General features: G+C 37.3%; 2 protein-coding genes across 4 annotated transcripts in view; one reads left to right on the top strand and one right to left on the bottom strand.

The window, feature by feature from the left end:
- The window catches only part of SLC39A9 (solute carrier family 39 member 9), a 46029-nt gene extending 35827 nt beyond the window's left edge, over positions 1–10202 (bottom strand). The window contains exon 1 of the mRNA XM_043986108.1: positions 9472–10202. Coding sequence (XP_043842043.1) covers positions 9472–9567 — 96 coding nt within the window. The 5' untranslated portion in view covers positions 9568–10202. The remainder of the gene's footprint in view (positions 1–9471) is intronic.
- Positions 10203–10388: 186 nt separating this feature from the next.
- On the top strand, positions 10389–26998 carry ERH (ERH mRNA splicing and mitosis factor). Of its 3 annotated transcripts, XM_043986110.1 has the most exons (5): positions 10646–10783; positions 15946–16001; positions 17875–17962; positions 21843–21963; positions 26520–26998. In XM_043986110.1, exons 1-5 carry the CDS (start codon positions 10651–10653, stop codon positions 26620–26622), a joined length of 501 nt encoding a protein of 166 aa, XP_043842045.1. In that variant the 5' UTR covers positions 10646–10650; the 3' UTR covers positions 26623–26998. The 3 variants fall into 3 exon arrangements, with proteins under 3 accessions (XP_043842047.1, XP_043842045.1, XP_043842048.1); XM_043986112.1 differs by lacking the exons at positions 10646–10783; positions 15946–16001 and adding an exon at positions 10389–10631; XM_043986113.1 differs by lacking the exon at positions 15946–16001 and having other exon boundaries at positions 10665–10783.
- Positions 26999–27304: the final 306 nt, after the last annotated feature.

The following is a 27304-nucleotide window of genomic DNA, read 5'->3' as shown; positions in this document are numbered from 1 at the left end:
TTTGTCTTCTTTTCTTTTAGTTTTTGTCTCATTCATTTTTTTATGGTTTTTCTATGATTTGTTCTTTGACCTAACCTAACATTTTTTCCCTTTTTATTTTTGTTTTATTCTGAACTTAAACATCAAATAATGAGTATTTCCATACAAAGTACAGAACAACAATGTACATAAAACTGTGAACCTCTATTATATACAGTTTGCTTTTCTTTTTAAAGCCTATATTAAAATTAAAATATAATTTTCAAAATTGTTCTGTTTACTGGTGATTACTTGGGGTCTTTTGTTTTCTTCTAATTTTTTTTAGGGGGGCAGTGTTTGCAAATCTTTATGCCTAGTCCCCTCATTCCCATCTCTTCCTATGGGGAGAAAAAAGAAAAGTCAAAACCCTTGTAACAAATATGCATTGTCAAGCAAAACAAATTCCCACATGGCCCAGGTAAAAAAAAAATTGTCTCATTCTGTATTGAGTCCATTGTCTTTTTGTCAAGAGAGATCCACAGTTGCTATAAGATTAAATTATACTCTCCAATCAATTGTAATGCTTTCTTCAAAGGACCTTTATTGAATATAATTTTTTATTGTTGTTACGATCAATAAAGGATATGTTTAATATTTCTGCATGTTTGTGAGGTTTTTATGCCATTCAATTCTGCTAATAGTACAAATACTCTTGGTTATAACAACATTCCTTTCTAGTCCCATTTGGCAAATACCAGAGAGCTATTATAGCTAACATTTCTAAATTTATATTTGGGTTCTTAATTTATTTCTTATCTTTTTGTTAAATTTGTCTAGATTTAAAAGGGGTATATTGAAATCCATTATGATATTGATGTTTATTTCTCCTTGGAAATTACTTAAATTTTCACTTAAATATTTACATCCTGTTGTATTCTGTGTACATGACTCCTTGTATATGGTACCTTGAGGGATAATGTAGTTTGCCTGTTTATTTGAATTCACTGTTGCATATCCCTGTTTTTCTGAATAAATATGAGGCATAACAAATTTTGCCTCCGCCCATTATTTTACTGTGTGAATATTTGTTTCAAGTCTATGTCTGCATTTTTTGAAAACACCTTTGAACATACCATTCCTAATTAATTTTGCTATCCTTTTCTGTTTTATAGGTGAATCTATCCCATTTGTGCTCATAATTATGACTGTGTATTTCCCTCCACTCTTCTTTTTCCTGTCTACAGCTCCACCCAGTTCTTTATATGGAAGAAGTGATAACAGGACTGTGTTCACCACTAGAGATCCATACCTGATAGAATCTACTTCTGCTGCCAACCTTTTTAAACTCTTTCCCTTTTCCAGAATCTGGAATTACCCTTTTCCCCTTTTAAGGAGGTTTTATCCTTTCAGGATCAACCCAATGACACTTGTTTGTTTTGGTTGTAACTAATCCCTCTTAATTTACCTTCTCTTTTACTCCCCCATCCCAATTCCCAGCTGAGTTGAATATATTTCTACACCAAACTTTATGTCTGAGAATGTTTTCTACCCTTTTTTATCTGCTTCTGATGGAAGTAAGGTTTTTGTCTCCCTCTCCTTTTATCCTGTTCTCATTGATTTCCACATGTGTGTGTGTTCAATCCTTCACCTCTCCTTCCCCCATATATATATATATATTTTTTGCGGTGCAATGGGGCAATGACTTGCCCAGGGTTACACAGCTAGTAAGTGTCAAGTGTCTGAGCCTGGATTTGAACTCAGGTCCTCCTGAATCCAGGGCCAGTGCTCTATTCACTGTGCCACCTAGCTGCCCCCTCCCCTATATTTTAAAAGTTTTTTTCTTCTCACAAAATGTAATGGAGATTGTTCTAACTATTTCTTCCCTGGGATCTTCTTTTTCCTCTCTTTTCTTTCTTCTCTCAAGATAATCATGTAATGGAATTTATTAATTTGATCATTGACAATGCTATGCTAAGGTTTAGTAAAAATACAGCAATTCAAACAGTTGAAGAAGAGAATCCAGCTTTCCAGACCAGAGTCCAGAATCCAGTTTTTCCAGACCAGAATCCAGACCAGAGTCCAGAATTCAGTTTTCCAGACCAGAATCCAGTTTCCTCCTGATGACATCTTACCATGACAAGAGAACTCAGAGACTTTATATGAACTGTTTTGCTTTATTAGTTTTTACTATCTCCTTTCTGTTATAATATACACTATCTGTAACATGTACTCTCTGCAGAGGCTCTCCCTTTGCAAGAGTAATGTCAAAGCGTCGGTTCATGAGGAAAAAAAAAAATCGCCCCTCTGGACAAAACTTTCCTCTCTTTCTTTTCTATATTGTTGTTCACATATTGTTAGTTAGCAATAGTTATTATATTATTTTTACTGTTCCGTCAAGGAAATATTTTGTTTCTTGAGGAACAAAAGGGGGGAATGTGGTAAAAAGTTTTAACGGGTCGGTTAGATAATGGAGAGACGCCAGGTTTTTTTTAGGACCACCCTTTTGGGGAGGAGACCAACAGCATAAGCTACGCACGCCAGATTGCCTGCTGAGCACTCGACTTCCGCGGTGCGAGCTTAAAAGGCAAGGAGAGAACGGAAGTGGGGCCTTTTATCCTGCTCCGCTGGTCTCCTGGCTGCGCTGCACAGACAGATGCGGACTGGAATATGACTCGGCCCGGCTCTCAGTTAGCAGCATGTGCTTGACTTGGTCTCTTGCCCCAAAGGTGGCCTTCCGCTTTTGGTGAGTTTTATACGGAATATAGACTAAGCCTAGACTTAAGATGATTTGTATTGTATTTCTACTTTCCTATCCTTCTAATCAACATCACCTTGTGACTACCATACAATAAAAGCTCTATCTAGAAAACCAGAAGCTTCTTCCATTTACTACTCTGGGAGATAAATTAAGGGAAAGGTTAAGTAGGGTAGATTTATGATCTAATATCCAATTTTAATCTCGCAATCAAAGCATAGCAAACCACTTCCAGGCCTTCATCTTATTAATAAATTCCCTCTATAATCTTTGATTATAACAAAGCTTTAAGGTAACAGATTTTTTTCTCTTGCTATTGGGGTGGAAGGTGGGAGGAGAAGCAGAAGGAGGGATTAAGCATTTATATAGTGCCTACTATGTGCTAGGCACTGAGCTAAGCGCTTTTTAAAAATATATCTCATTTACAAATTATTATCTCATTTGATCCTCACAACAACCCTTCGAGGCAGGTGATATTATTATCCCTATTTCACAGTTTGCTGAAGCAAACAGAAGTTGTGACTTGCCCAGGGACATACAGCAAGTAAGTGTCCTAGACTAAATTTAAATTTAGATCTTCCTGACTCCAAGTCCAGCAGCCAACTGCCTCCAATAGAATATAATAACACTTCATCCTTATATGAAGGATATGTAATTCTATAGTCACCTTATAGTTCCTTTTAATTGCTCAGTTGTATTTACCTTTTAATGTTTCTCTTGACTTTTCTGTTTCTTTTTCAAAGTTTCTCTTCAGCTCTGGTCTTTTCATTAGGAATCCTACTGTTTTCTATCAGGAAGTCTTATATTTCATTAAAGGCCTATTCCCTAACTCCCCACTGTTCATAGGATTATACTTAGTTATAGAGGGCTGAGTTATTCTTGGTTGTGAGACTTTATCTTTTCAAGTATCAGATTAGAAGCTCTCCTCTCTCCCTATACTGGTACTACCAAGTCTTGGGTGATGCTGAGTGTGGCTCTTTGATACTCAAGCTCTTTTTGACTACTTGCGGTATTTTTTCTAAGACCTGAAAGCTCTGAATTTTGGCTCAGGACACAAATGCTGCATTCTACTTATTTTCACATTGTACTCAAGTTCTAAGAAAGCTAGGCAGAATTTTCTCAGTCCAGCAAGCTGCTGCAAACTTTCAGCACTCTAAGGTTTGGTTGCTGTCCTCCTGCTCAAAGAGTTGAAGGTTGACAATCTGAGTTTAGGGTATGGGTGCCACAGTCACAGGCTCATCCTTCATCAGAGCTCCCCAGTAGATCACTGCTAGCACCAATTACCATTATGGAAGGCTCCACTAGTTCTGATCAATAAAATCATAGGCTTGTGCCTGGTCCTTACTCCTTGATCTGGGCACATAGTTTTAGGCCCTAGCCCTGGTTGGAAACCTCTACCACTCTGAGTCTCAGAGTTGAGCAGAGTTGAACTCTGAGCTGAAAAGTCTACTTTGATCCAAGTTCCCTATCCTGTACAGAGCTACAGGCCATAGCCATAGTCTGCATCTATCTATAAGACCTCTGTACCAGTGTCCCTGTACTAGCTCCCTCCCAAAATGCCCATAGGCCTGTCTCCTCATGCTGGAAAAGGCACTCACTATTGTTTTTCCTTGGCTTTACCAATCATCACTTAGTCTAATATTCTCCCTTGATCTTTGCTGAAGTAATTGTGCAAGAAAAGTTGGGTTCTATTGCCTCCCTCTCTGCCATCTTTTCTGATTCCCAAAGACATACATTCACAAAAGCTATTCCAAATGCAGTTGATGGTTAATCCCAAATTATTTTTCAGTCTATATCAGGGGTTCTTTATCTTTTTGGTGTCATAAATCACTTTTGTAGTCTGGTGAATCATGTTTTTAAATCCCAAAAAGGAGAAGAAATTTGCAAAAGAAACAAATTACACTAATCGTTATCAAAATATTTTTTAAGAAAACAAGTTCACAGGTCTCAGATTAAGAATCTCTGATCTAGATGTATATTTTAAACATGCAATTAGGAAAGGTCCACAATACCTTAAAGTAAGCCATTTATTACAACAATAACAACTAACATTTATATAGTGCTTACTGTGCGCTAGGCACTGGGCTAAGCACTTTATAATTATTATCGAATTTGATTCTTACAACAACCCTGGAAGGTATGTACTATTATTATCCCCATTTTACAGAAGAGGAAATGGAGGCAAATAGCAGGTAAGTGACATGCCCAGGATCACACTGGTAGACATGTAAGACTACATTTGAACTCAGATCTTTCTGACTCTAGGCCTAGTGCTCTGTATACAGCACTGTATTTCAGAAGAGATCAACATTATGTTATCCTAAATTAAAATTTGTACATGCATGCACTTAATATTATTTTATAAGGAAATGACACTTAGAAGCATTGCAAAACAAAACAAAACAAAACAAAACAAAGACCTGTGTAACTTCTAGAGTTACTGGTTTTATGCTACATGCTAGAGCAAGAAAAAAAAAAGCTATACACAAGTCATTACAGAGCCAGTTTTATACTAGGTAATAATGATTTCAAAATCCTGAAGTTGTTGGTTTGGTAATGCTAAACAGAGACAATAAGAATAATCATTAACTGAATCTGAGTAATAAGACTGCTATTCTGAGATGGTCCAAATCCTTTTGTAGGGAGGGCTACGTTTATCTAACTTCTAACTTTTATACTTACAACTTTTATTCCCTTATATTTTTTCAGTAATACTTATCCTACTTGAGTTTGCTTGTAGGAAAAATATAAAGAAATCGGCACTAACAAAAGATTTTTTAAAAATTATTTTTAAAGGAGAAAAGGACGGCAGATGGTATTTCATTTTGGGGCCCAGATTTGGGTGATAGTATTCTTTTAAACAGGGCAGAACAATGAGTACCATATTAAAGCCATTGAGGTACAGATTTCACATATAGACAGAAAAGTGACCAACAGTCACAACTGAACAAAAGTGGGATGGGTTGCATTATGCTTTATCATCAGAAGAATTCTTCAAGCAGCAGCTAGATTACTGCTTATTGGGGACATTATGGAGAAGATTTCTGTTTAGGCATCTGAGGTCTCTTAAACTTATGAGATTTTGCAACAAAAGGTAAGATAAATATCAAGAATATTCTAGCAGAATACAAGTTCCTTGAGAGTAAGAACTTTCACTTTTTAAAGTGTATCTCAAGTATATCCCGTGCCTAAGACATAGCAAGGAGGTACTTGGTAAATTCTTGTTTATTGAGGGAACATCAAGAGCAACACAGCATGTGATAGGTGCAAGGGACTAGAGTACAAAGGTCAAAATCAATGCCACATAGGCTTGAAAGGTAGAATATGGTAGAAAGGTATCATACACATATGATTAGGAAACTGCCCTTTCCTACCAAAAATGAACTTTCAACTCTTATCTTGGCTCCAACTCAGAAAAATATAAATAACAGAACGAGAAAGTTAGATTATAGACACAAATATAATACAAACATAAGTTAATTGTACTCAAAGATCTCTCATCAGTAAGACAGGCACTGAGAAAAGATGAACTTAATAAATATGTATTAAAAGCCTTTATATTCTAAATACATATGTTATGGAGCCAAGGATGCAAAAACAAACAGTCCCTATAGTCAAGGAGCTTATTCTATTGGGAAGACAAAACTTAAACACATATACTAAATATTTCAAGGTGATTTTGAGAGTGGGGATGGAACTGGAACTAATTGCTGAAGAGAATCAGGAAAGTCCTCATAGAGTTTATATTACTTAAGATGCGTTTTGAACAAAATTAGGGCTTCTAAGAATCAGTCCATTCAAGCTGTGGAAAACATCCTTTGTAAAGGCAGTGAAATGGGTCAGTACAGTGTGAGGTACAGAATGAAAGCAAGTTTGGCCCGAACAGCACATGTAAAATGGAGTAATAGAATGATAAAAATAATTAGCTTGGAAAGGTAGGTTGGAGATTTGGAGCCAGGTTGTGCAGGGTTTTAAATGCCAAACAGAGGAGCTTGTATTTGATATTAAAGAGAACAGGGAGAGAGCCACTAGAGTTTACTGAGCAGGGGAGGTCAGATATAGTGCTTTAGGAATATCACTTTGGCAAGCGTGTAGACGATGAAGTGGAAAAGGGAGGCAGAGAGAGAGATCAACTAGGAAGATATTGCAGTGGTCTAGGACAGAGATGATAAGTGTCTGAACTAGGGTGGAAGTTGTGTGAACAGAGAAGGAGACAGGTGGGAGATGCTGTGGAGGTAAAACAAATAAGGCTTGACAATTGATTATAACTGTGGAGTAAATTAGAGTGGGTTGATGACTCCAAGGTTTGGGAACCTGGGTGACTGAGAAAGGCCTCCAACAGAAACATGCAAGTTTGGAGCATGGGCAGATTTGGGGTGACAGACCTCTTTCCCCGCTGCAAGAGGAGACAGGAGAAAATATTCTGCTCTCCAAATGGAGATGTCAATACACACACTGAGATATGGAGTCATAAATATAAATGAACCCATAGAATCTGATGAAGTTACCTACAGAACGGAGCCCAGAACAGAGTTTAGGAGTACACCAAAAGGTAGGGAGTGGGATATGTATGATTGTTGTCGTTTGTCCTTCAATATGTAAGATGAGCCAACAAAGGAAACTAAAAAGCAGCAGATAGGTAGGTAAGTGAAACAAGGGACAGCAAAGCCATAGAAAAAAGTCTATGAAGTTACTATCAGAACACTAATCATTATATAAAGAATTTCAGTAAATACTGCAACATTTTATCTTTACTTTTTTGCTCCTCCTCTAGATGGAAATTTCCCAACTTATACTTTTAGGATTGTTTTCCCAAGGAGAGCTGCACAATTCCTAAGAGATAGTCTGTTAATATCTAAAATGTCTAGACAAGGGTTACAGTTGCCTGAAAATGTATCTAACTGATGTGTTTCCTTTTAACAATTCCGAATGTAAGTATTTCTATTGTGTGTAACAATAATCAGATATTAAGGACCATCATAGTACTTGGGAAGGAAAATAACATTAGGCCATCACTGGAAAAAGGTGCTCTTGTTGTTTCTACTAATTGGATTCACTTATAAGCAACATCACAAACAGAACCTAACTATTTACTTTTACCGTTAATCTAAATGAAATGTCTCCCAGTTTATTATAATATAATCTGACTGATAACTCAGTAAAATACTGAGTTTGAGAAAGCTTTAACTATTGCAGAAAATAACATTTTAATGCTTGTTTAATTCAATTATACAGGATTTATACTTGTAAGTGAAATTATATTTAAGTACAAGTTTTAGACAACCAGAAGGCCTTTTGTTTTGTGCAATTGTGGCTTTTTAACATATTCCCTTTAACATTAGATCTTTTTTTGTGTCATGGACTCCTCATGTTTTTAAATGGATGAAATAAAATACATTACAAAGGAAATCAACTATATCAAAAATTTTAAAATATGTATTTAAAAAATTCACAGACCTTCTTAAATTTGTCTATGGATTCCTTGGGGGGGCTGTGGATCCCAGATTAAGAATTTTATAACACTGCACATATAATACATAGTCTTTGGCTTGAGGGCAGGGTTCCTTGGGAGTAGCTTTTGGCAGTCTAATAAAAACAGGTTTTCCACCAGAGTCCATCTGGAACAGTAGATTTGTCACTCCCAAATAGTACTGATTCGATTCCAATTCCTAAAGGCTGAGCAGTATGGAGGCAGATTGGAAGTAGAGAAATGACATCTTCCTTTTTAGTCAGACTAGTGCCTTTATGATTCTTAAAAAAGGTTAACTTTAATTTCTTCTGACCATTCCTTTGTTCAAGTTATTCTTTTTCACTTGGAATGCACTACTCTTTCCATCGAACAAAGGCAAGCTGAAGTGAAGACCCATCTCTTCCCTGTAGCCATAAAAAACCAGGGCTTCTAAACTTCTACACCACTTTGTACTATTCAATGTAGTACTTTTCAATATATTATCTTGTATTAATTGATTATTCAATGAGCTCATATTTCCACATCTAAACAATAAGCTTCTTCAAGGATGGGATTATGTATAACACTATTTCTGTATCTACATCTCTACCACACAACTGGTACTTACATACTTGCTGCTTTTCTTGTCCCTTTCCTCTTGTATTCCTGTCACAGTGATTCTGCCTAAAGTAGGTCTTTAATAAAAGTTTTCAGATTGAAAAAAAAAGTGACCTAAACTGAAAATCCCATCCACTCTGACCAACCAAGAGCCAATATAGTCTTATCTCTAGATTTTGTAGTTTGTGAATTACACATGGCATTTTAAGAATCTATCTTCTTCTCAGCATGCTCAGGGTCTGAAAAATAAACTTAATGTTTGCCTAAATATTATGGTATAGAAAAGAATGTGTTTCTAAAATAAAATGTTTTCCAAATGCACTCTTTAAATCAGTACTTCTTACCATTAGTAGCAAACTTTAAAAAAAAGTTCTATTTCTGAGATTGAGAAACATTGTTGAGAAAAACCTACAAAAATCAAACCAAACTTTTTTTCTTTTTTGAAGACAACGAAACGCAATGGTTTTAACTATAATCAAACCAATCAGCATTTTAAACAAGTTTCTCGGTGATATTTTTAGGTTACGGTTAGGGATTTGAGAGAAGCGAAGGTTTGTGTTAAATGCTTCTGGCATTTTAAGTTTGTCCAGCATGAGGCCTTTGTTCTGACACCGCTTAGAGAGTCTGCCCATCACAATTCTACTTTAAACCAGCTATCTTGAAAAGTGACAGATAATTGAGAATGTCTTACCTCGGAGAAATTAACAGCCAAGGGGATGATTCCAGCCACGTAACATCCTATCAGCATGGCCAGCGACAGAAGACTAATGGAGATGAAATCATCCATTTTCTTGTCCTTTAGTTACCCCAAAGGACATCAAACTACTATTTCCCGCCCCCCGTGGGGTTTCAAAAGGTGCTTAGTTATTTAAACACTTGTCGTGACTCCAAAAGAAGAAACTTCGGGCGTCAACTTCTCAGATCAGATCTTTGGGCCTCCACCAACAGCAGGTTTATGTCACAGAGTTACTTCTTCCTTGTCTACTTCTAGGGAGAATTACTGTTTCCTGGTAAGAGTATCAGGGAGGGCTTTTGGCGGCCTTATTCACAGCCTTTTATCCACAAATAACAAGATTACACGATTTGTTGTTGGAGAGGGGAGATGATGCTGTGTGGGGGAAGCTTTCTTCAATCAGAAAAGTCACGGCCCTAAAATTGCTGGGATATGGAATGGGGGGCGGGTGAAGGGGGGATACACTGTCTGAAGAGGAAGGGGAGGCAAGAAAACCTCTCAGTTCTGCGAGTGCTCCTGTCCCCTGAGTCCGTCCGTCAGTAACCTCCCCCCCTTTCGCCCCCGGGGCCCAGAGCAGCCCACCAGCACCGGCCAACTCTCCTCCGTGTCTAGAGGGCTGAGGAACGTAGGCCGCAGTTCTCTAACTGGAACCTCGGGGGAGGATTCAGCAGATGCGTGTAAAGAAATCAGTCTCTGGCCTATACCCATGGGTCCCCACGGCTTCCCGGCCTCGGCCGGGAGCCTCCACCTCCGCCGCCATTGCAGCCATTGCCGCCAAGTGGCACCTCCTCCAGACATCCACTTCCGGATCTCGGCATTTCCCTCCCCGCCCCCTCCTCCTCTAAACGTCGCTTCCGGGTCACAACCGTCCTCTCCCTGCCACAACCTACTTTTGGTTCTCCACCACCCGGCCAGCCGCCATCTTTGAGTTGGGCTTGTGGGACTGGATCTCTGTCGCTCCGTGAGCAGCTGATCCCCAGGAATGGATGTCTGATAATAGGAGCCTAATATTCAGCGTCTTAGAGGGAACGAGGTCTGCGCTGAAGCCGAAAGGTCCCCCAGCAGGCTTTCCCCCCTCATCAAAGATGGCCAGCCAGGCGTCAACGACTGCTTTGAAGGTATGAGTCTCTAGTCTCCATGGGGGTGCTCTCGCGTTGCAGCGCCGCCGACTTCCGGTGGCTCTTCTCGCGGGGATTGGTTGTTAGCAGTGTTGCGGCTCAGCTCGTGTGCAGTGGCTGTGGTGGCGACAGCGGCGGAGCTCGGCACGATGGTGAGAGAGGCCTCGGCGGCCGCCCCCGACCCCAAATTCTTACCCTAGGCTGGAAGGGCCGAGCCGGAGGCTCCCCTAGCCCATAGGATTCCATCCTTCCCACGGCTCCGGGGACTGGTCCCCAGCATCACCGCCCCCTCATTGTGGCCGAGCGATCCACCCCCCCACCTCTCGCCACTCACACTCCCGCCGGGGAGCGGCCCCGCGCCTGGCACGGGGCCCGACTCGGAATCCCCTTCCCCGACGTGGGCGGCCTCGAGAGCCGCGGCAGCTGGGTGGGAGGCGAGCGCGCTCCAGCCCCGGGGGAGCGAGGCGATGCGTCAGAGCTGGTCCGCTCCGCGCCGGAGGCCTCAAGATGATGCTGAAGATGAGCCTGCCCCCCCCACCCCCCCCACCCCCACCTGACCCTGAAGCTGCGTCGACGGCTAGGAATGTTTTCCCTCCAAAATCTGTCGGAGGTGTTAGAAGTAATGTATGTGTTTTGCTGGGCAGTCAAGGCACTGACCTTGGAGTTGTAGTTGCCGCTTCCCACGTATAGGTGCTGCGGCTCACTAGTCTCTCCTTACTGTGATTAATTCATCGTTTCCTTAGCACTCTAATTTGTCTTTCTCCTCACCTCGATCCCCTTTGTTATATTCCTGCTCTTTTATATTTTATAATTATCAGTGCCTTTCCTAAATTAGGGTTGAAATATCTAAAGAAATGTATGACTTAAAAGAGTTTGCAAGCCAAGTGAGCTTATATTCTTAAGGTGTTAAATAAATGTCGTTTATTCTGCATCCCTTGAGTTTTAAGATTTGGAGGATCTTGGTAAATAAGTGTAAATGAATCCTATATGTATAGTGCCTTGCAAATAGTAGGTAGGCTTGCTAAGTTGGAGGAAAAAAAGAAAGCTTCTCGACACTGGATAGTATTTACATTTTTATGTGAAACATTTTCAATATGTTGATCATGTCTTAAATATCTGTTGTGTTAATAGAGCAAACTAATTAAAAAGTAAAGGTGCTCCTGACATAACACATTGGAGTCATCTAGTGTTTTTTAGTCTGATTAGAATTTAAAATGGAAATCAGTAACGAAATTGAATTAGCTTTGTACTGAAAAATATTTGCTTTTGCATTTCGTTGGCTAGATTAAACAATTTTTATGTTTTTAAATAATTTTGAGAGGATTTTCAAATAGTAATACAGATCTTCTTGTTCAACCGAATAAGCTACGCAGTTCTATAATCATTTCAAAAGCACCTACCCTGTCTGCTCGGCACTCTGTAGGGGGTGGGAGAATAGGGCACCGCACTGGATTCAAGCTGTGAGGTCTTCGAGTTGGGTTTTAAAGGATAGTAGGAATTGAAGATACATTTGGAAACTAAAATAAAAGCAATTTAGATTTTTGTCATATTTAATTATATTTGGGAAGGGAAGGGTCACAAATTAACTAGCAATGCCAGAATAAATTAGATTACCTAGAATTGTAGATGTTGGGGGTGGGGGGAAATCATTCAGAGTGAAAATGAAATTTTCCTAAATTCCTTAGGTATCCATTTATTTCCTCAGATTTGGTATTAGCATATCTTTTACTGTAATTCATGGTAAAAAGATACTACAACTTTGTGTTGGTTAAAGGCCAAAAAAAGTTCATGAGGAATGCTGGAGAACAAATTTGGCTGTAGAAGGAATATAACTGGATTTGAGACTAATGCAATTGAATTTAAAGTGAAATACCCCCAGAAAGCTCTGGTAACAGGCTTGGTATGAGGAAAGAGTAAAGTTTAAAACAAAACAAAACAAAAGGTGTGTTAGTATCTTAAGGTACCGTGTTTCCCTCCCCCCCAAAGAATCTTAACGATTAAAATAACAAATCTGTACTATTTTTCTCTTAAGTGTATTTAGACAGGTTAAGTTCCATGAGTGAAAGTTGGATAGATCAATAAATAGTCTTTAAGCAAGAAGTTGTCACATTTGCTCAAATCAGTATAAGCTAGGCAATGATAAATACTACAAGATTGGTGCAGAGTATTGTAGAGGTTCAGACCTCAAACAGTCTGGGGGCTGGGATATGGAATGGGGGGATAGGTAGGAAGATAATGGGAAGGGGGAGGAGCAGAGAACATGTCCAGTGTTTGGGGAATGGCCTTTTTATCTAAAATATGGGAAGTGGTGAGAAAAGAGGGTGAAGAGACAGATTGTAGTAATATTATGTAATGTATTGAATGCCAAGTGAATTGAAAATATTATTTAAATTTAGCCTCTTATTTTAAGAGTAGAGATCATGAACAGCAAACCACTAGCACTGTTTCAATCAGTAATGGTCCTAATTACAGTATCTAATAAATAGGGCAAATCCATATGCACATCTTGTTTTTTGATCTCTTGTTTTTATTTGTCCATCTCATCCCCATCCCACATTGACATTTCCTTTATGACAAAAGGGGTGGGGGAGTTAAGGAAAACAAACACATTGGCCATATCTTATATTTCAGCACTTCTTGAGTGCATGGACTTCCCAAGATCCCAGAGACTCTTTCAGGAGAACCATGAGGTCAAACCTATTATAACAATGTTAAGATTTTATTTGCCATTTAAAATACTTTTTCCTTTTCCAGTTACCTTATCTGTTCAAGGCTGGTTTTTGTTCACATATTTCAGCCCAAACAACATCTCTCAAAAGTGTGAATGCAGAAGCATTCAGAGAAGCAGTAGAGAATCCAGCTGTCTTCTATTAAACCAGACATTAAAGAGATTTGCAAAAATATATAAAGTAATTACATTCTTAACTGTTTTTTGATTTTTGGAAAGTATAGAATTTTTTTCCATAAAAAAGCTTTATTATTAGCGTGTGATGTTTGGTTTTTTAAGGAATTAAATACTTTAAAACTCATCAGTTTTCATTTCTAATATGGTAAATATCAAAATTAAACAGGTTATTTGTTCTCAATAATTTTTAAGAATGTAAAGTTTGGGGCAGCTAGGTGGCACAGTGGATAGAGCACCGACCCTGGAGTCAGGAGGATCTGAGTTCAGGTTAGGCTTCGGGCACTTGACGCTTACTAGCTGTATGACCCTGGGCAAGTCACTTAACCCCAATTGCCTCACCAAAAAAAAAAAAAGAATGTAAAGTTTGAGAACTGCTGGTACAGTGTATGCAACATCTCACATCCCTAGTCCCCTACTACTCTTCTGCAGGACCAAGGATTAATAATTATAATTACATAGGGTAGAATTTCATTTTATTCTTTTGGTTTTTGTAATCATTGTACTTTTTTGCTTATGATTACTTCATCAGTTCTTATGTTTTAGCTAGTCTCTCTTAATTTCTCTTATCATAGGCCAAAGGATGTAGATAATTTAATCACTTTTCACATAATTCAAAATTGTTTTCCTTGATGGTTTTTACCAGTTCATAGCTCCATTAACATTGTTAGTGTGTATGTCATCCCACAGCCCTTCCAACGAGAAGTATGTCTGTCATTTGTCATCCTTGGGAATCTGCTGGATATGAGATAAAAATTCAAGAGTTATTTTGATTTACCTTTTAGTAATTTGGAGCAGTCTTTCATATAGTTGTTAATAGCTTGCACCTTCTGTTTTGAGAGAACTTCTATTCATATTCTTTGGCCACTTTTCTACTGGGGGAATGCATTTTGGTTTTATACTTTAGTATAAATTCCTTCTGTTTAAGTATCAGACATTGGGCAGACATAATTGATGCAAGGTTTTTCTTCCCTCCTAATCAACAGTTTACTTTATCCTAGCTTCATTGATCTTGTTTATGCAAAAACTTTCTATTTCATATAATTGAAATTGTTTATCTTATCAGTTTCTTGCTTAAGATTTTCCCCCTAGTTTTGATTGTGAAAGGTGTACTGACTTCCATTTTTCTCCATTATTTAAAATGATGTGACCTCTTACATTTTTATTCTTTAGGCCACAATCCGTTTGGAATTTGTGTTATAGATGTATTAGATGTGTTCATCTAAACCTGTTCTTTGCCCAATTTATTCCCCTATTGTGAAGTAGGGATTCCTTCTCTAAGAAGTTTATCTTGCTTTTATCACTCCACCAAACCTACTTTTATGACCTTGTTATTTAACTTAGTATCTATGCCAGAGGAATAAAGTAAAGAAAGATAACTATTGCCACTATCACTAATGAATATCTAAACAAAAAGTTTAAGTAAAATCCTGACAAAAAGACAATATACCCAAAAAATTATTTGCTGGCAATAATGGATTTATGCCAGGGTGCAAGGATGGTTCAAAATTAGAAAAGGAAGGACTTAACCTGAAAAGTCATGTTAAAAACAAAACCACACTATTATAACAAAAGATGCAGAAAAATCCTCTGACAACTCAAATGCCAGGAACTTTTACAAATATAGACAGGAAAAAGATTGTTTTTATATATGTTTAAAAGTATTTACAGCCAAAACCTAGCATAATTTGAAATGAAGACACCAAAAGCCTTTCTCACTAGGTCCATAGGACTAAAACAAAGCTGTCCTCTGTGGTTATTTGACACTGTTTTCAAAATGTTGTAAGACATTCAAAAAGAATTTGAAATCATAAACAGTAGCAAAGGAGCAAAATTATTTGTAATTGCAGGCAACATGATTTGTTACTTAGGAAAACTTAGAAGAGTCAACAAAGAAACTAATAGGGACAATAAAGTAAAGACTAAAAATGAAATTGACACACACACAAAATCAACAATAGTAACAAGGTCTAGGAGAAAACAGTAGAAAAACAAAAGCTTTTTGAAATAATTACAAAGTCCAGGATTCAGTCTACTCTAACACCTTCAAGACTTATAGAATGCTTCAGAGAAACAAGGGATGACTTAAATAATTGGGAGGCTTTTTGTTGCTCACAGTTGGGCTGTGATAATATAAAGAAAAAATGATATTGCTTAAATTAACTTGTAGGTTTAGTGTTGTATCAAACTACTTAGAATGTAATTTGAAAGGAAAAAAAACCTAAATACTGAATACTTATCAAGAAATAATTATCAAGATTGGTTCTTGAGAGTTGAGAAATTTACTTCTTTCCCTCTTTTCAGAGATGGGGAGCGATGGGTATAGAATATTGCATATCCTGTCAGACATAGTTAATGTGTTGGTAGATTTTGATGGACTGCTTTTTAATTAAATTTTTTTTAAAATCTTAGTTACAAGGCATGACTTGTTGAGTAACGAAGGGAGCGATTTACATTTGGAAATGAAGGTGATGTAAAAACAAAAGATGTCAGTAAAGATAAGATTTTTTAAAAAAAGTAAAGCCCATAGCATCAGCCAAAGGAATTATTTAAATATTAGCTTCAGTAAAGTAGCAAGATATAAAATAAATCCACAAGTCATTATTATTTTATGTTGTAATAACAAAAACCACAAAGAAATGATAGAGAAATCCCATCCAAAATAACTATAAAATACATGATATATCTGGGAGAGTTCATCTATCAAAACACTAACGACATATAAACATAATGAGAAAACACTTTATAGAAATAAAGGAAGACAATAATTAGAGATAGGCATTGCTTATGTTGGGGCCATGTCTATATTAAAGTTTCAATTTGCTTATGCTAATCTTATTGCTAAGGAGTTAATTTAGAGAACTAGACAAAGGAATAAAGTTCATTTGGAGAAAAAGGTCTAGACTCAAGGAAAATAATGACAAAGTAGTAATAAAAGGGAGAGGAATAGCACTCCATACTTTGTACTATATTATAAAGCAGTGATTGATTATCAAAACTCTTGGGTTCTGGTTAAAAATTAAAAAGTAAATTGATGGAACAGACTAGCTAAATCTCTACTGCTGGTGGTGGTGGTTGTCGTCGTTATTAATTGTTCTTAACTCGTAAGGAAGTCCTTTTTACCGATGCAGTTCAAATGTTCTGCAACTTACAGGCTTAGAGAGTGTGTAGGGGACTAAGGAATTAAGTGACTTGTATGAGTATTTGTCAGAAGCTGAATTTGAACCCAGGTCTTCCTGACTCTGAGACACACCGTTCTGCTAGTACATTTGATCTGTGAGCATAGGGAAAGGACATCTTTTCTTTCTATCAAACTAGCCATTTGCATTATTACATAGATAAAAACTAACCTTTCCCATCATCATAGAGTTGGAGGGAAAAATTGGCCATAGGGATTAATAGTCAGTTTACCAACATTAAACATCTCCTTTATGCAGAAAAATGCTTTACCAGAGATATGTGGGAAATACAGAGATAAAGAAAAGATGGTTCCTGGCCCCAAAGAACTTGGTCTATTAGGCAGAGTATGATATACAGAAATAATTAATACCAAATGAATAGTATCTAGGTGGTAGAATGAGGTGTGGCTGGAAAAGATGAGTTGATAGTAGACTGCAGGGCTTTGAAGGTTACACAAGAGTTTGAACTTTATTGAGTAAATCAGAGGTCAGCAAACTTATGCCCAAGGGCCAAGTCTGGCCTTGCCTGTTTTTGTAGAACCTTTAACTAAGAATTTTTATATTTTGAAATAGATTGAAATTATATTTAAAAATGTAAAAAACATTCTTAGCTTACAGGTGGGCAGAACATGACTTATTGACTTCTGCTGTAGACCTTGGGGAGCCACTGAAGGTTTTTGCACATAAGGATGATTTGTGAAAGGTAGTAGTTTAGTTTCCTAAAATGTGTGCATAGGATGAATGGGGACCTGTGAAGAACTGTAGGTGGGGAGTCTTTTGTAACTTGCTAGGTGATAGGCTATGACTTGGGTTAAGGTATTGGCCAGAGAATGAAAAAGAAGGAATGTGTATGAGAATTCTTTAGGAAAGAAGAAAAACAAGATTTAAGCTTCAGAATTCAGAATCTAATTTCAAGTAATGATTGGTGACTTTTATTTTCTGCCAAGTAATTGTCTCATGGGATTTTTAAAGAGAATCCAAGACAGTATGAAATGCCTAAATCTTATGTTTATGCAGTTGCATAAATATTCAGGAGATGAACTGTAACACTCCTTTATGTCTCGGTAATAGTTGTTTTAGTCTTGAATATGGGTTTCAGATTATACTTTGATCACTCACATTTTGCTAAGAAACTATATTGAATTTCCTTTTTCTTCTGCAGTCTCATACCATTTTGTTGGTACAGCCTACCAAGAGGCCAGAAGGCCGAACTTATGCTGATTATGAATCAGTGAATGAATGCATGGAAGGTAAGTTAGTACTAATTGAGAGGGGTTTCCCCCTCTGCAGAAATTACTTCATATACACAGGGTGAAAAGTCCTGAAACTGATTTTCTTTTTAAAATATTGTTACTTAAATCTTTTGGTTTTACATCCTATATAATCCCTCCTCTCAAAGAACTATCCCTTATAAAAGGATTTTTTTAACATCAAAAATAATAAAGGAAGGGGAAGCAAAATCAATGAATACATTGAAAAAAAATCTGACCTTGTATGAAATGTTCCCCACTTATGGATTGTAAAGTTGGGGGTTGGTGGGGTGGGTCTTTTCATCTCTTCTTTGAGGTGAGATAATTTCTAAGAGTCAAACAAAAATATAGTAGCACACATCATAAGTTCTGGTTAAACTCATGTTGATATCTTAAAGCATGTAGCTCAGGCTTTATGAAATTCACTCCCAGCCAAATGGTCTATTTTTTTCCCTGCAAATAATAATCACAGGCTTTGTTATGCTATCCATAACAATGCTATCTAAACAAAACAGCCTACAGGTGAGAATAGAGAATACCATAAGCAAAAGTTCGATTTATATCATAACCCTTTTGATGTTAGGATGACAGCCTCATAATGAAAACTAACAAACCTCATTTAAAAATTTTGATGAACCATTCAGAGCACACACAGCCTAGATCTAAAAGGGTTAGTATGTATGTAATAGAATTCATTGCTAACAAGTCAGGCTTGTCAGTGGTTCTTACTTAACTTGTCAACAAATGATCTGTTTCTTATTCCTCTTAATAAAACTATAAAATGGACAACGGCATCTTTTAACCATAGGGCCCCAACTCTTACCCAAAATGCTTGTGATCTGTGGAAAGGGATTCAGGTTAATTGCTAGTCCTCAAACAAAAGTTTTGGCTACTAGTTGGACACTCCTAAAGTAGACTATTTGATTAATCACAACCATAAAAGCAAAGTGTGTATCAAAGATGCATATATTGGAATCAGTCAGACTCTTAGGTTGAACACATGCTCCTCATTGCAGCTCTCTACTCTTATGTTGTCTTGATTACACTGGCTCTAATGTTCTGCTAACAGAAACATAAACTTTGCATATGTTACTTTTTTTTTTTTGGAAAGAAAATGTTCAGTGATTAGCATTACTGAACTTAATACTTAATTATTGTTTTAAAGATCTGTGGATTCATTGGTACGAGTACTCCCTCAACCAGCAAATCACAACCTTACTGAATTTGCAGATAGTCTTTATGAATCATCATGGTGATTTGACCAGCCTGTCAGTGAGCCTTTCAGAATTTTTCTTTGGTTACAGTCAACCTGTTGCTCAGCCAATAAATGAAGGTCTTACAGCTTGGTAGAACGTTCAAGAGCTTATGTTCTGCTGGCCTAGCCTTTAAGATCCTAGAGGTCACCATGCCATGATAAGACATCAGAGAAGGATCTTACTTTCTAAAATAGTAGATTGTATGTTTTGCTTTTTGAGAGTCTTTTAACAGTTAGGACTTTGCCTTTTGGTGGATTGTTAGTTGAATGATCTATGCAAGTTGCATTGTAGCAGGAGTTGGCAAACTAGTGGCCTTTTTTGCAGCACATTATTTTCTGACTCCATTATAGTATTGATGGTCATGAGCATATTAACCATACTTAAGCTTAAGACTTTTGCAAGGGAATAAGAATATGACATACTTTTTCCCAAATTGCCAGCAGTGTTAGATTCATTTCAATAGAATATGAGCTGCTTTTGGTCAAGGACTATCTTGTATTTGTACCCCCAGGGCCTGGGCCCTTAATATTGCTTGTTTATTGAGTTTATTATCCCTTTACATTAAAGGAACTTTAGAAGATAGACGTTAGGAGTGGGGGGGAAATCTTGTTTTCCCCATTATAGGGATGAGGAAGGCTTTGAAACCCTACTTCCAAGGTCTTGTTTTAATGAATATCAAAATTAACGGGGAAGCTACATGGTGCAGTGGATAAAGCACCGGCCCTTAAGTCAGGAGGACCTGAGTTCAAATCCGGCCTCAGACAGTTGACACTTAACTAGCTGTGTGACCCTAGGCAAGTCACTTAAACCTCATTGCCCCACCCCCCAAAAAATTAACAAAGATTATGGGTAATTCTCTAATTCTGCTAATTGACCTAAGCCTAACTTTATGATGAGAAGTGCTTTCTAAAGTTTTTTTAATCTCATAACATTTAAAAGCAAACCAGAACCCCAACTGTCAAGCATCACTGTAAGCACACTATATTTTTTGCCCATATAGTAATAATAGCTGGTATTTATATCACACTTTAAAATTTGCAAAATACTTTACATACATGCCCTTTTTTTTTTTTTTTTGAGGCAGTTGGGCTTAAGTGACTTGCCCAGGGTCACACAGCTAATAAGTGTTAAGTGTCTGAGGCCAGATTTGAACTCAGGTACTCCTGACTCCAGGGCTGGTGCTCTATCCACAGAGCCATCTAGCTGCCCCCAGGATTGTCATTCTTGTCTAATAAAAGTGCATGTATGGGGGCAGCTAGGTGGCTCTGTGGATAGAGCACCAGCCCTGGAGTCAGGAGTACCTGAGTTCAAATCTGGCCTCAGACACTTAACACTTATTAGCTGTGTGACCCTGGGCAAGTCACTTAACCCCAATTGCCTTACTAAAAAAAAAAAAAATGACAATCCTGTCAGGTATAGTTGCCATTATCCTTAATTTTACAGATTAGGAAACTGAGGCTTAGAGGGGTTGTAACTTGTCCGTGGTCACACACCTAGTAAATAACACATGTCATATTTTTCCCTATTAAATGATTTATTAATGCTCTTTTCTTCTACTGCTATCCCTTTCCAGTGACTCTCCATATCCCCAACCGTGCCATTGGAACACACCTTTTCATTCAAACAAAAAATAGCAAACCACATTGGTCATGTCTAAAAATATATTATAGTCCATCTCCTCTACCGAGAGGTAGAAAGCTTGCTTTATCTTTGGTTCTCAGAAGTCACAATCTGACACTATATTTTTTGATCAAAATTCTGAAATCTTTCAGTGTTTTCCTTTACCTTATTATGGTTGTCATATAATTTGTTTTCCCACTTCTGCCTATGTAGTCTGCATTAGTTCTTTCTTCTTTTTTTTTTGTGGGGCAGTGAGGGTTAAGTGACTTGCCCAGGGTCACACAGCTAATAAATGTAAAGTGTCTGAGGCTGGATTTGAATTCAGGTCCTCCTGAATTCAGGGCTGGTACTTTATCCACCGTGCCACCTAGCTGCCCTATCTGCATTAATTCATACAAGCCTTTCCAAGTTTCTTTGAATTTATTCTATGAGAATGAGAAATTCATAATTTCTTACAGTACAGTAATATTGCATTGATATACTACGGTTTGTTCATTTGATAGACAACCATTTTGTTTCCAGTTTTTTGCTATTACAAATAGTTCTGGGGTTTGTATGTGAATATTCCCACACGTGACCTTTCCCTCTGCCATCTCTGATCTCCTTGGGCTATGTACCTAACTGTGGTATCTCTGGGTCAAAGGATATATGTTCAGTTTAGTGCTAGATATGTCTTTAGCAGTACAACTCATTGTGACATGGGAGGATAAAAACCAGTATTCCAGGCTGCTCGATCAACTGAATAATGAATGAATCCTTTTACTCAAATCCTATTCCCTGAACTCAGGGGTAGTAAATAAAGATGTTGCATAGGTAATAGCAATGTAATTTGTACAGTTAAAACTGATATGTGTGTGTGTATGTATGTATGTATATAGTGCAGAGCATTGATAAACCCAACACCAACCAAAATAAACTCAAAATATCCTAGGTTCTTTGTAAGCTTTACATTCACTTAAGTTCAAACCCAGAATTTGTATAAGATTTTGTTTCTCTATTTCTAGGAGTTTGTAAAATGTATGAAGAACATCTGAAGAGAATGAATCCCAACAGTCCCTCCATCACATATGACATCAGTCAGTTGTTTGATTTCATTGATGATCTGGCAGATCTTAGCTGCCTTGTGTAAGTATCATCTGCCCATGTAAATGATTAATTTTTAAAATTTTCTCTAGTTCTCCTCTCCCCCCCCCATCACTGATACAGTTTAATAATACTGTAATTTTGTGCATTATCTCAGTCCACCATTTAAGTAAGGATTATCACCCCATTTTATGCGTTAGAATTAGAGGCACTGAAAGTTTTTAAAGATATCTCCAATGAATGAGTATGCAGAGAGAACTCACATTAAAAGTTAACATTCTCCCCATTTTTGGTTGTGTGTTGTCTTAGGGTTTACCAAAGTTTTTGTTTAAAGGTATTCTGAGTTACTGTTGGTGAAAATTATATTATTCTTTAATACTACATAATTAAAGAATAGATTAAAATGTATAGGATAAAGATAGAATTTATATAATGTTATCATTAGCAGCCTCTTGCATATGCATTTTTTTCTAATAGCTAACAAGAAGACATTAGAAAATATTGATCTTGGGGGACAGCTAGGTGGCGCAGTGGATAAAGCACTGGCCCTGGATTCAGGAGGTTTTGAGTTCAAATCTGGCCTCAGACACTTGACACTTACTAGTTGTGTGACGTTGGGCAAGTCACTTAAACCCTCATTGCCCCACCAAAAAAAAACAAAAGAAAAATATTGATCTTCTGGACTAGCAGTGCTATCTCTCCCATAGAGTTCTACATATGGTAGGTACTTAATAAATTATCTGTTAATAACTGGTAATATAATTTCCTTTGTCTTTATTCCTGAAGATTTCTTAAACTTGATAAAGTTGTATTGTTAAGTGTACACTGTTATCTTTGTGTTTTTTCCCCCCACTTAGACTTTACTATGGATTTATTAACCCATACAGCATTTCTCATGTTGGGTGTGAATGATAGCTTCATTTTTATAGAAGGGAGCCATCATATGTAAGATAAAGTGATCTTTACAAGAACATAGTTATCATTGACCAAAGCAAGATTTGAACCTAGATTTATCATTTACTCCTCAACTCCAACCCAAACCTACACCCTTAACTTGATATAATTGCCTCAATATAAGTCACTCAGTTCAGCAAAATTAGCCAACACATCAACTAAGTCTGACAGTGTTATTGTGTCTATCATTTGCAAATGAAAAAGATTTTTTTTCTTATTTAGTGCCAGACTGGATCCTTTTTTTTTCTTTCTTCTTTTTTGGGCAGGGTAATGAGGGTTAAGTGACTTGCCCAGGGTCACACAGCTAGTAAGTGTCAAGTGTCTGAGGCCAGTTTTGAACTCAGGTCCTCCTGAATCCAGGGCCAGTGCTCTATCAACTGCCTCTAGATGCTTATGTCTTAACTAATTCAAGTTAATTCTCCCTACACTAAATATAATGGGATGATAAATGTATTTCCCACCCTCACAAACCCTCCCTTCACAGTAGAAGGTATGCTTCTTGAGAGTAAAGTCTTTTTCTCATCTTGAAGTGTTCTGCATATAGTAGGTGTTTAATAAATGCTTGAGGAATTCAAAAGCCAATGTTTTTTATCTTCTCCATTGCCTAGCACAGTGCATTGCTCATTGTTGTCACCAAGATATTTGAATGTATGAGAGTATGTAGAATACTGAGAGATAGGGATAAAAAGGTTTGGGGAACATTGGTTAGTGAGTGTTGAGTTTTAGGGCTTGAATGTGATCTTTTTGGTGGTTAGCCATTGAGGGTGGTTGATCAGAGTAGGGGAGGGTGAGATGACAGAATCAGAAGTATACTTTAGCAAAATTAAAATGATGGGTTATCTTTAAAATGGGTCAGAAGTGGGAGAAACTGGTGAGGAAGCTGGAATTCTCCAGGTGGTGGTATCTTTGATAAGGGAATAGATAAAAGATTTTGGAGGTAATTTGCACAGGATTGGCATCTGGTTCCAAAGTTTCAAGCCTGAGTGAAAGAAAGATGGAACTATTAATAATAAAAAGAAAAGTCAGAAGAAAGGAGCTATTTTTGAGGGAGATATCTTCAGTTTTGGACAAGCAGGTATGACATCCACATAGAATTGTCTGCTAGGCAATTGGAAATGTAGGACCAAATTTGGTGTAACGATTGGAATGACGCCACCTGCTGGAGACTTACTGTAGAAGAGTTCTGCCCATGAAGCGAAGGTCTTTGAGGGCAAGACCAGGAGTCAGGAAGTGACGCGGGCTAGTGGGAGGAGGAAGGAAGAGACTGGCGCTCAGTCTCGCGCTTTTTTTCCTGAGGACGCTGGCGGAGAAGGGAGCTAGAAATGTGCTCTCCCTTTAATAGATAGGAATCTAGGCCTTTTTCTCTCTCTTTACCAAACTCTTATTCTCCTTAATAAATGCTTAAAAGTCTAACTCTTGCTAAAGCTTATAATTTATTGGCGACCACTCATTAGATATTTTAGACAGACTAGCTAGAATTTTAACCCTTAACATTGGGAAAGAAAGTTTGGACCAGGGAGAGATTTGAAAATCATTTGCATAGTGATAACTATGTGATGATAACACCACCAGACATAGAACCTTGAGAACTGTCTGCATTTCAGAGAGTAAAGAGGAGTCAGTAATTGGAATAGACGCTATTCAAAAGAAGGGAAGTCAGATCAATAGGAAGAGAATCTGATTTGTTTAGGGTGTTATAGAAGCTGAAGGAGGATAGAAACAAATACAAAAATGTTGCTGTGTAGTCTCTTAACGGGTTTTAAAATTTGTTCAAAATTTTTCCCATATGTACAGCCCTTAGAAAACTACATCCACCAATTAACAGCACTTACTAAATGCCTTGTGTTTTCCAGGCACTGTGATAGGCAGTAGGGTTTACAACAACAAAAATAAAACAATCCCAGCCTTAAAGAGCTTACATCTCCCCATTGTCTTTCAATATTTCCTTTCCTAAAATGTAACAAATTGGGTTCATATACTTAGCATAAGTTCCAAAGGGAAGAAAGAGGATATTTTTTGAAAGAAACAAAAAAGATTGGAGGGTTAAAAATGTATTTCTCTAGGTAAGTCCACATGCTCTCATGGCAAATTTCACCTTTCTGCAGATCTATCATATTCCCACCAGATGGTGCACATTGCTTGTGAGATGCTTATTCTTCATTACATTCATGGATACTCCCTTGTTGCCTAATGGCTGCTTTTTACACTGTGACACTAAATATAAATTAGCTGTTTCAGTTAGGTTTCAGTTTTAGGTCAACTTAAATGTTTCTCCCTGTTCTTGGAGATTTCCAAGGCTCTAAGGGGCACCTCAAGTTTTAATAACTCTCTTATCCACAAGTAGGACATTACTGCTAATGATAATCCCTATCCCTAATATTTTTCCCTTTGTAAGAGCTTTTTTATTTTAATATTTTATTTTTTCCTTAATTACATGTAAAAACAAATTTTAACATTTGTTTTCTTTTTTATTTTATTTTGAGTTCCAAATTCTTTCCTTCCCTTACCCTTCACTAAGAAGATAAGTAATTTGATAGAGGTTATACATATGCAGTCATGCAAAACATTTCCATTTTAGTCAATGTTGTAAAAGAAAACACAGACCAAAAAATAAAAAAAACAAACAAGAAAAATAAAGGTAAAAAAGTATGTTTCCATCTGCATTCAGACTCCATTAGTTCTTTCTCTGGAGAGGGATAGCATCTTTCATAAGTCCCTTGGAATTGTCTTAGATCATTTCATTGCTAAGAATAGCTAAATCATTCACAGTTGATCATTGGATAGTATTGCTGTTACTGTGTACAGTGTTTTTCTGGTTCTGCTTATTTTCATCATCAATTTAATTGCATCAGTTCATGTAAGTCTTTCTAGGTTTTTCTGAGAGCATCTTGCTCATCATTTCTTATAGCACAATAGTATTCCATCACAATCATATACCACAGTTTGTTCAGGTATTCCCCAACCAGTTCTTTGCCACTTCAAAAAGAACTGCTATAGTTTTGTACATATAAGTCCTTTTCATTTCTTCTTTTCCATTCTTTTCTTTTTTCTGGGATACAGGCCTAGTAGCTAGATCAAAGGGTATGCACAGTTTTATAACCCTTTGGGTATAGTTCCATATTGCTCTGCAGAATAGTTGGATCAGTTCACAATTCTACCAAAAGTGCATTAGTGGCCCAGTTTTCCCATATCTCCAACATTTGTTATTTTCCTTGTAACCCTATTTTCCTGTTAGCCAATCTGATAGGTATAGAGTGATACCTCAGCTGTTTTAATTTGCATTTACATATGAGCTTTTTTAAAAAATGGATTATAGATTCTTAGTTTTACTACACCAGGCACTATCTAGTTCTTGAATCTTTTATTTGTCAAGGTAAATGCTAAAATCTGGTTCTGAGGTTCATCTACACTTTTAAAGGAAAAAAACATTGTCTACAAAGGATATAACATGGCCATTTTGGAGAGTGTTCTTAATACTAAATGTGATTTATAAATAGTTTGCTGCAGATTACCTTGCTCATTGTTCAGTTTCACTGTTTGTCTCTGCTGGCCTCCATCAGCTTGATTTACTGGCTTTATTTCTTTTGAGGGTGGGAGAGGACATTAACCACAGTAACCCCAGATTATTGCTTTCTCTTCCCCAGGTACCGAGCGGACACTCAGACATATCAACCCTACAACAAAGATTGGATCAAAGAGAAGATCTATGTACTTCTCCGTCGGCAGGCCCAACAAGCTGGCAAATAATCTAAGTGGCAGCCTTGGGGGGATGGGGGGAGGGCTTGGAAAACAGGTGTGTACAGCGTTCTGTAGTGGAAGCTTTGTATTATTAAAGTCCTGTTTCCATTTTGTTACAATCTAGTCAAGGTCGAAAGTATTAGGAGATTTTTGTCTTGTTCAATCTGAAGCCCCTGTTCCTCCCTACTTTCTTTTTCTTTTTTATTAAGAAGTAGCTGAAAATTTCTCTTTGGTCAGTTAGCACTTGGTTACAATTCTTCCTGCTGTTCATATCTGCTTCATAATGTTCACTGTACTTACCCTTCTGTGTGAGGGTTTTCCAGAATTTAGTTGTCTTCAGAACTCAAAGGCTTAGTAGAGAATACAATAAATGCTCTTTAGTTAAGCTTTCTCTGAGTGCATTTTTTGTCTCTGAGCATGCATGCCTATAAAATATAGCAATTTTACAGGCTACATTAAGGAAAAGTTGCACATTGACTGAGCTGTGAAAGTACATCTTGTTTAGCTTTTATCATTTCTCTGGCATAGTAAGTAAGTAGCTATAACTTACTGTTCTGAATCTCATGATTCCTAGTGAAGTAGCCTTTATGCAACAACAACCAATCCACGTTTTCTGTTTTTCAGCTTTGTTCAAGTGTACTTGCTATGAACGAATGTCCTGACTACACAACTTAAGAGCTTTCAGCATTTC

This window comes from Dromiciops gliroides, chromosome 2 (assembly GCF_019393635.1).
Source record: "Dromiciops gliroides isolate mDroGli1 chromosome 2, mDroGli1.pri, whole genome shotgun sequence".
In the NCBI taxonomy this organism is placed as follows: Eukaryota; Metazoa; Chordata; class Mammalia; order Microbiotheria; family Microbiotheriidae; genus Dromiciops; species Dromiciops gliroides.
Note: the sequence above shows the minus strand (reverse complement) of the source record. Positions and strands in the feature narration are given on the sequence as shown.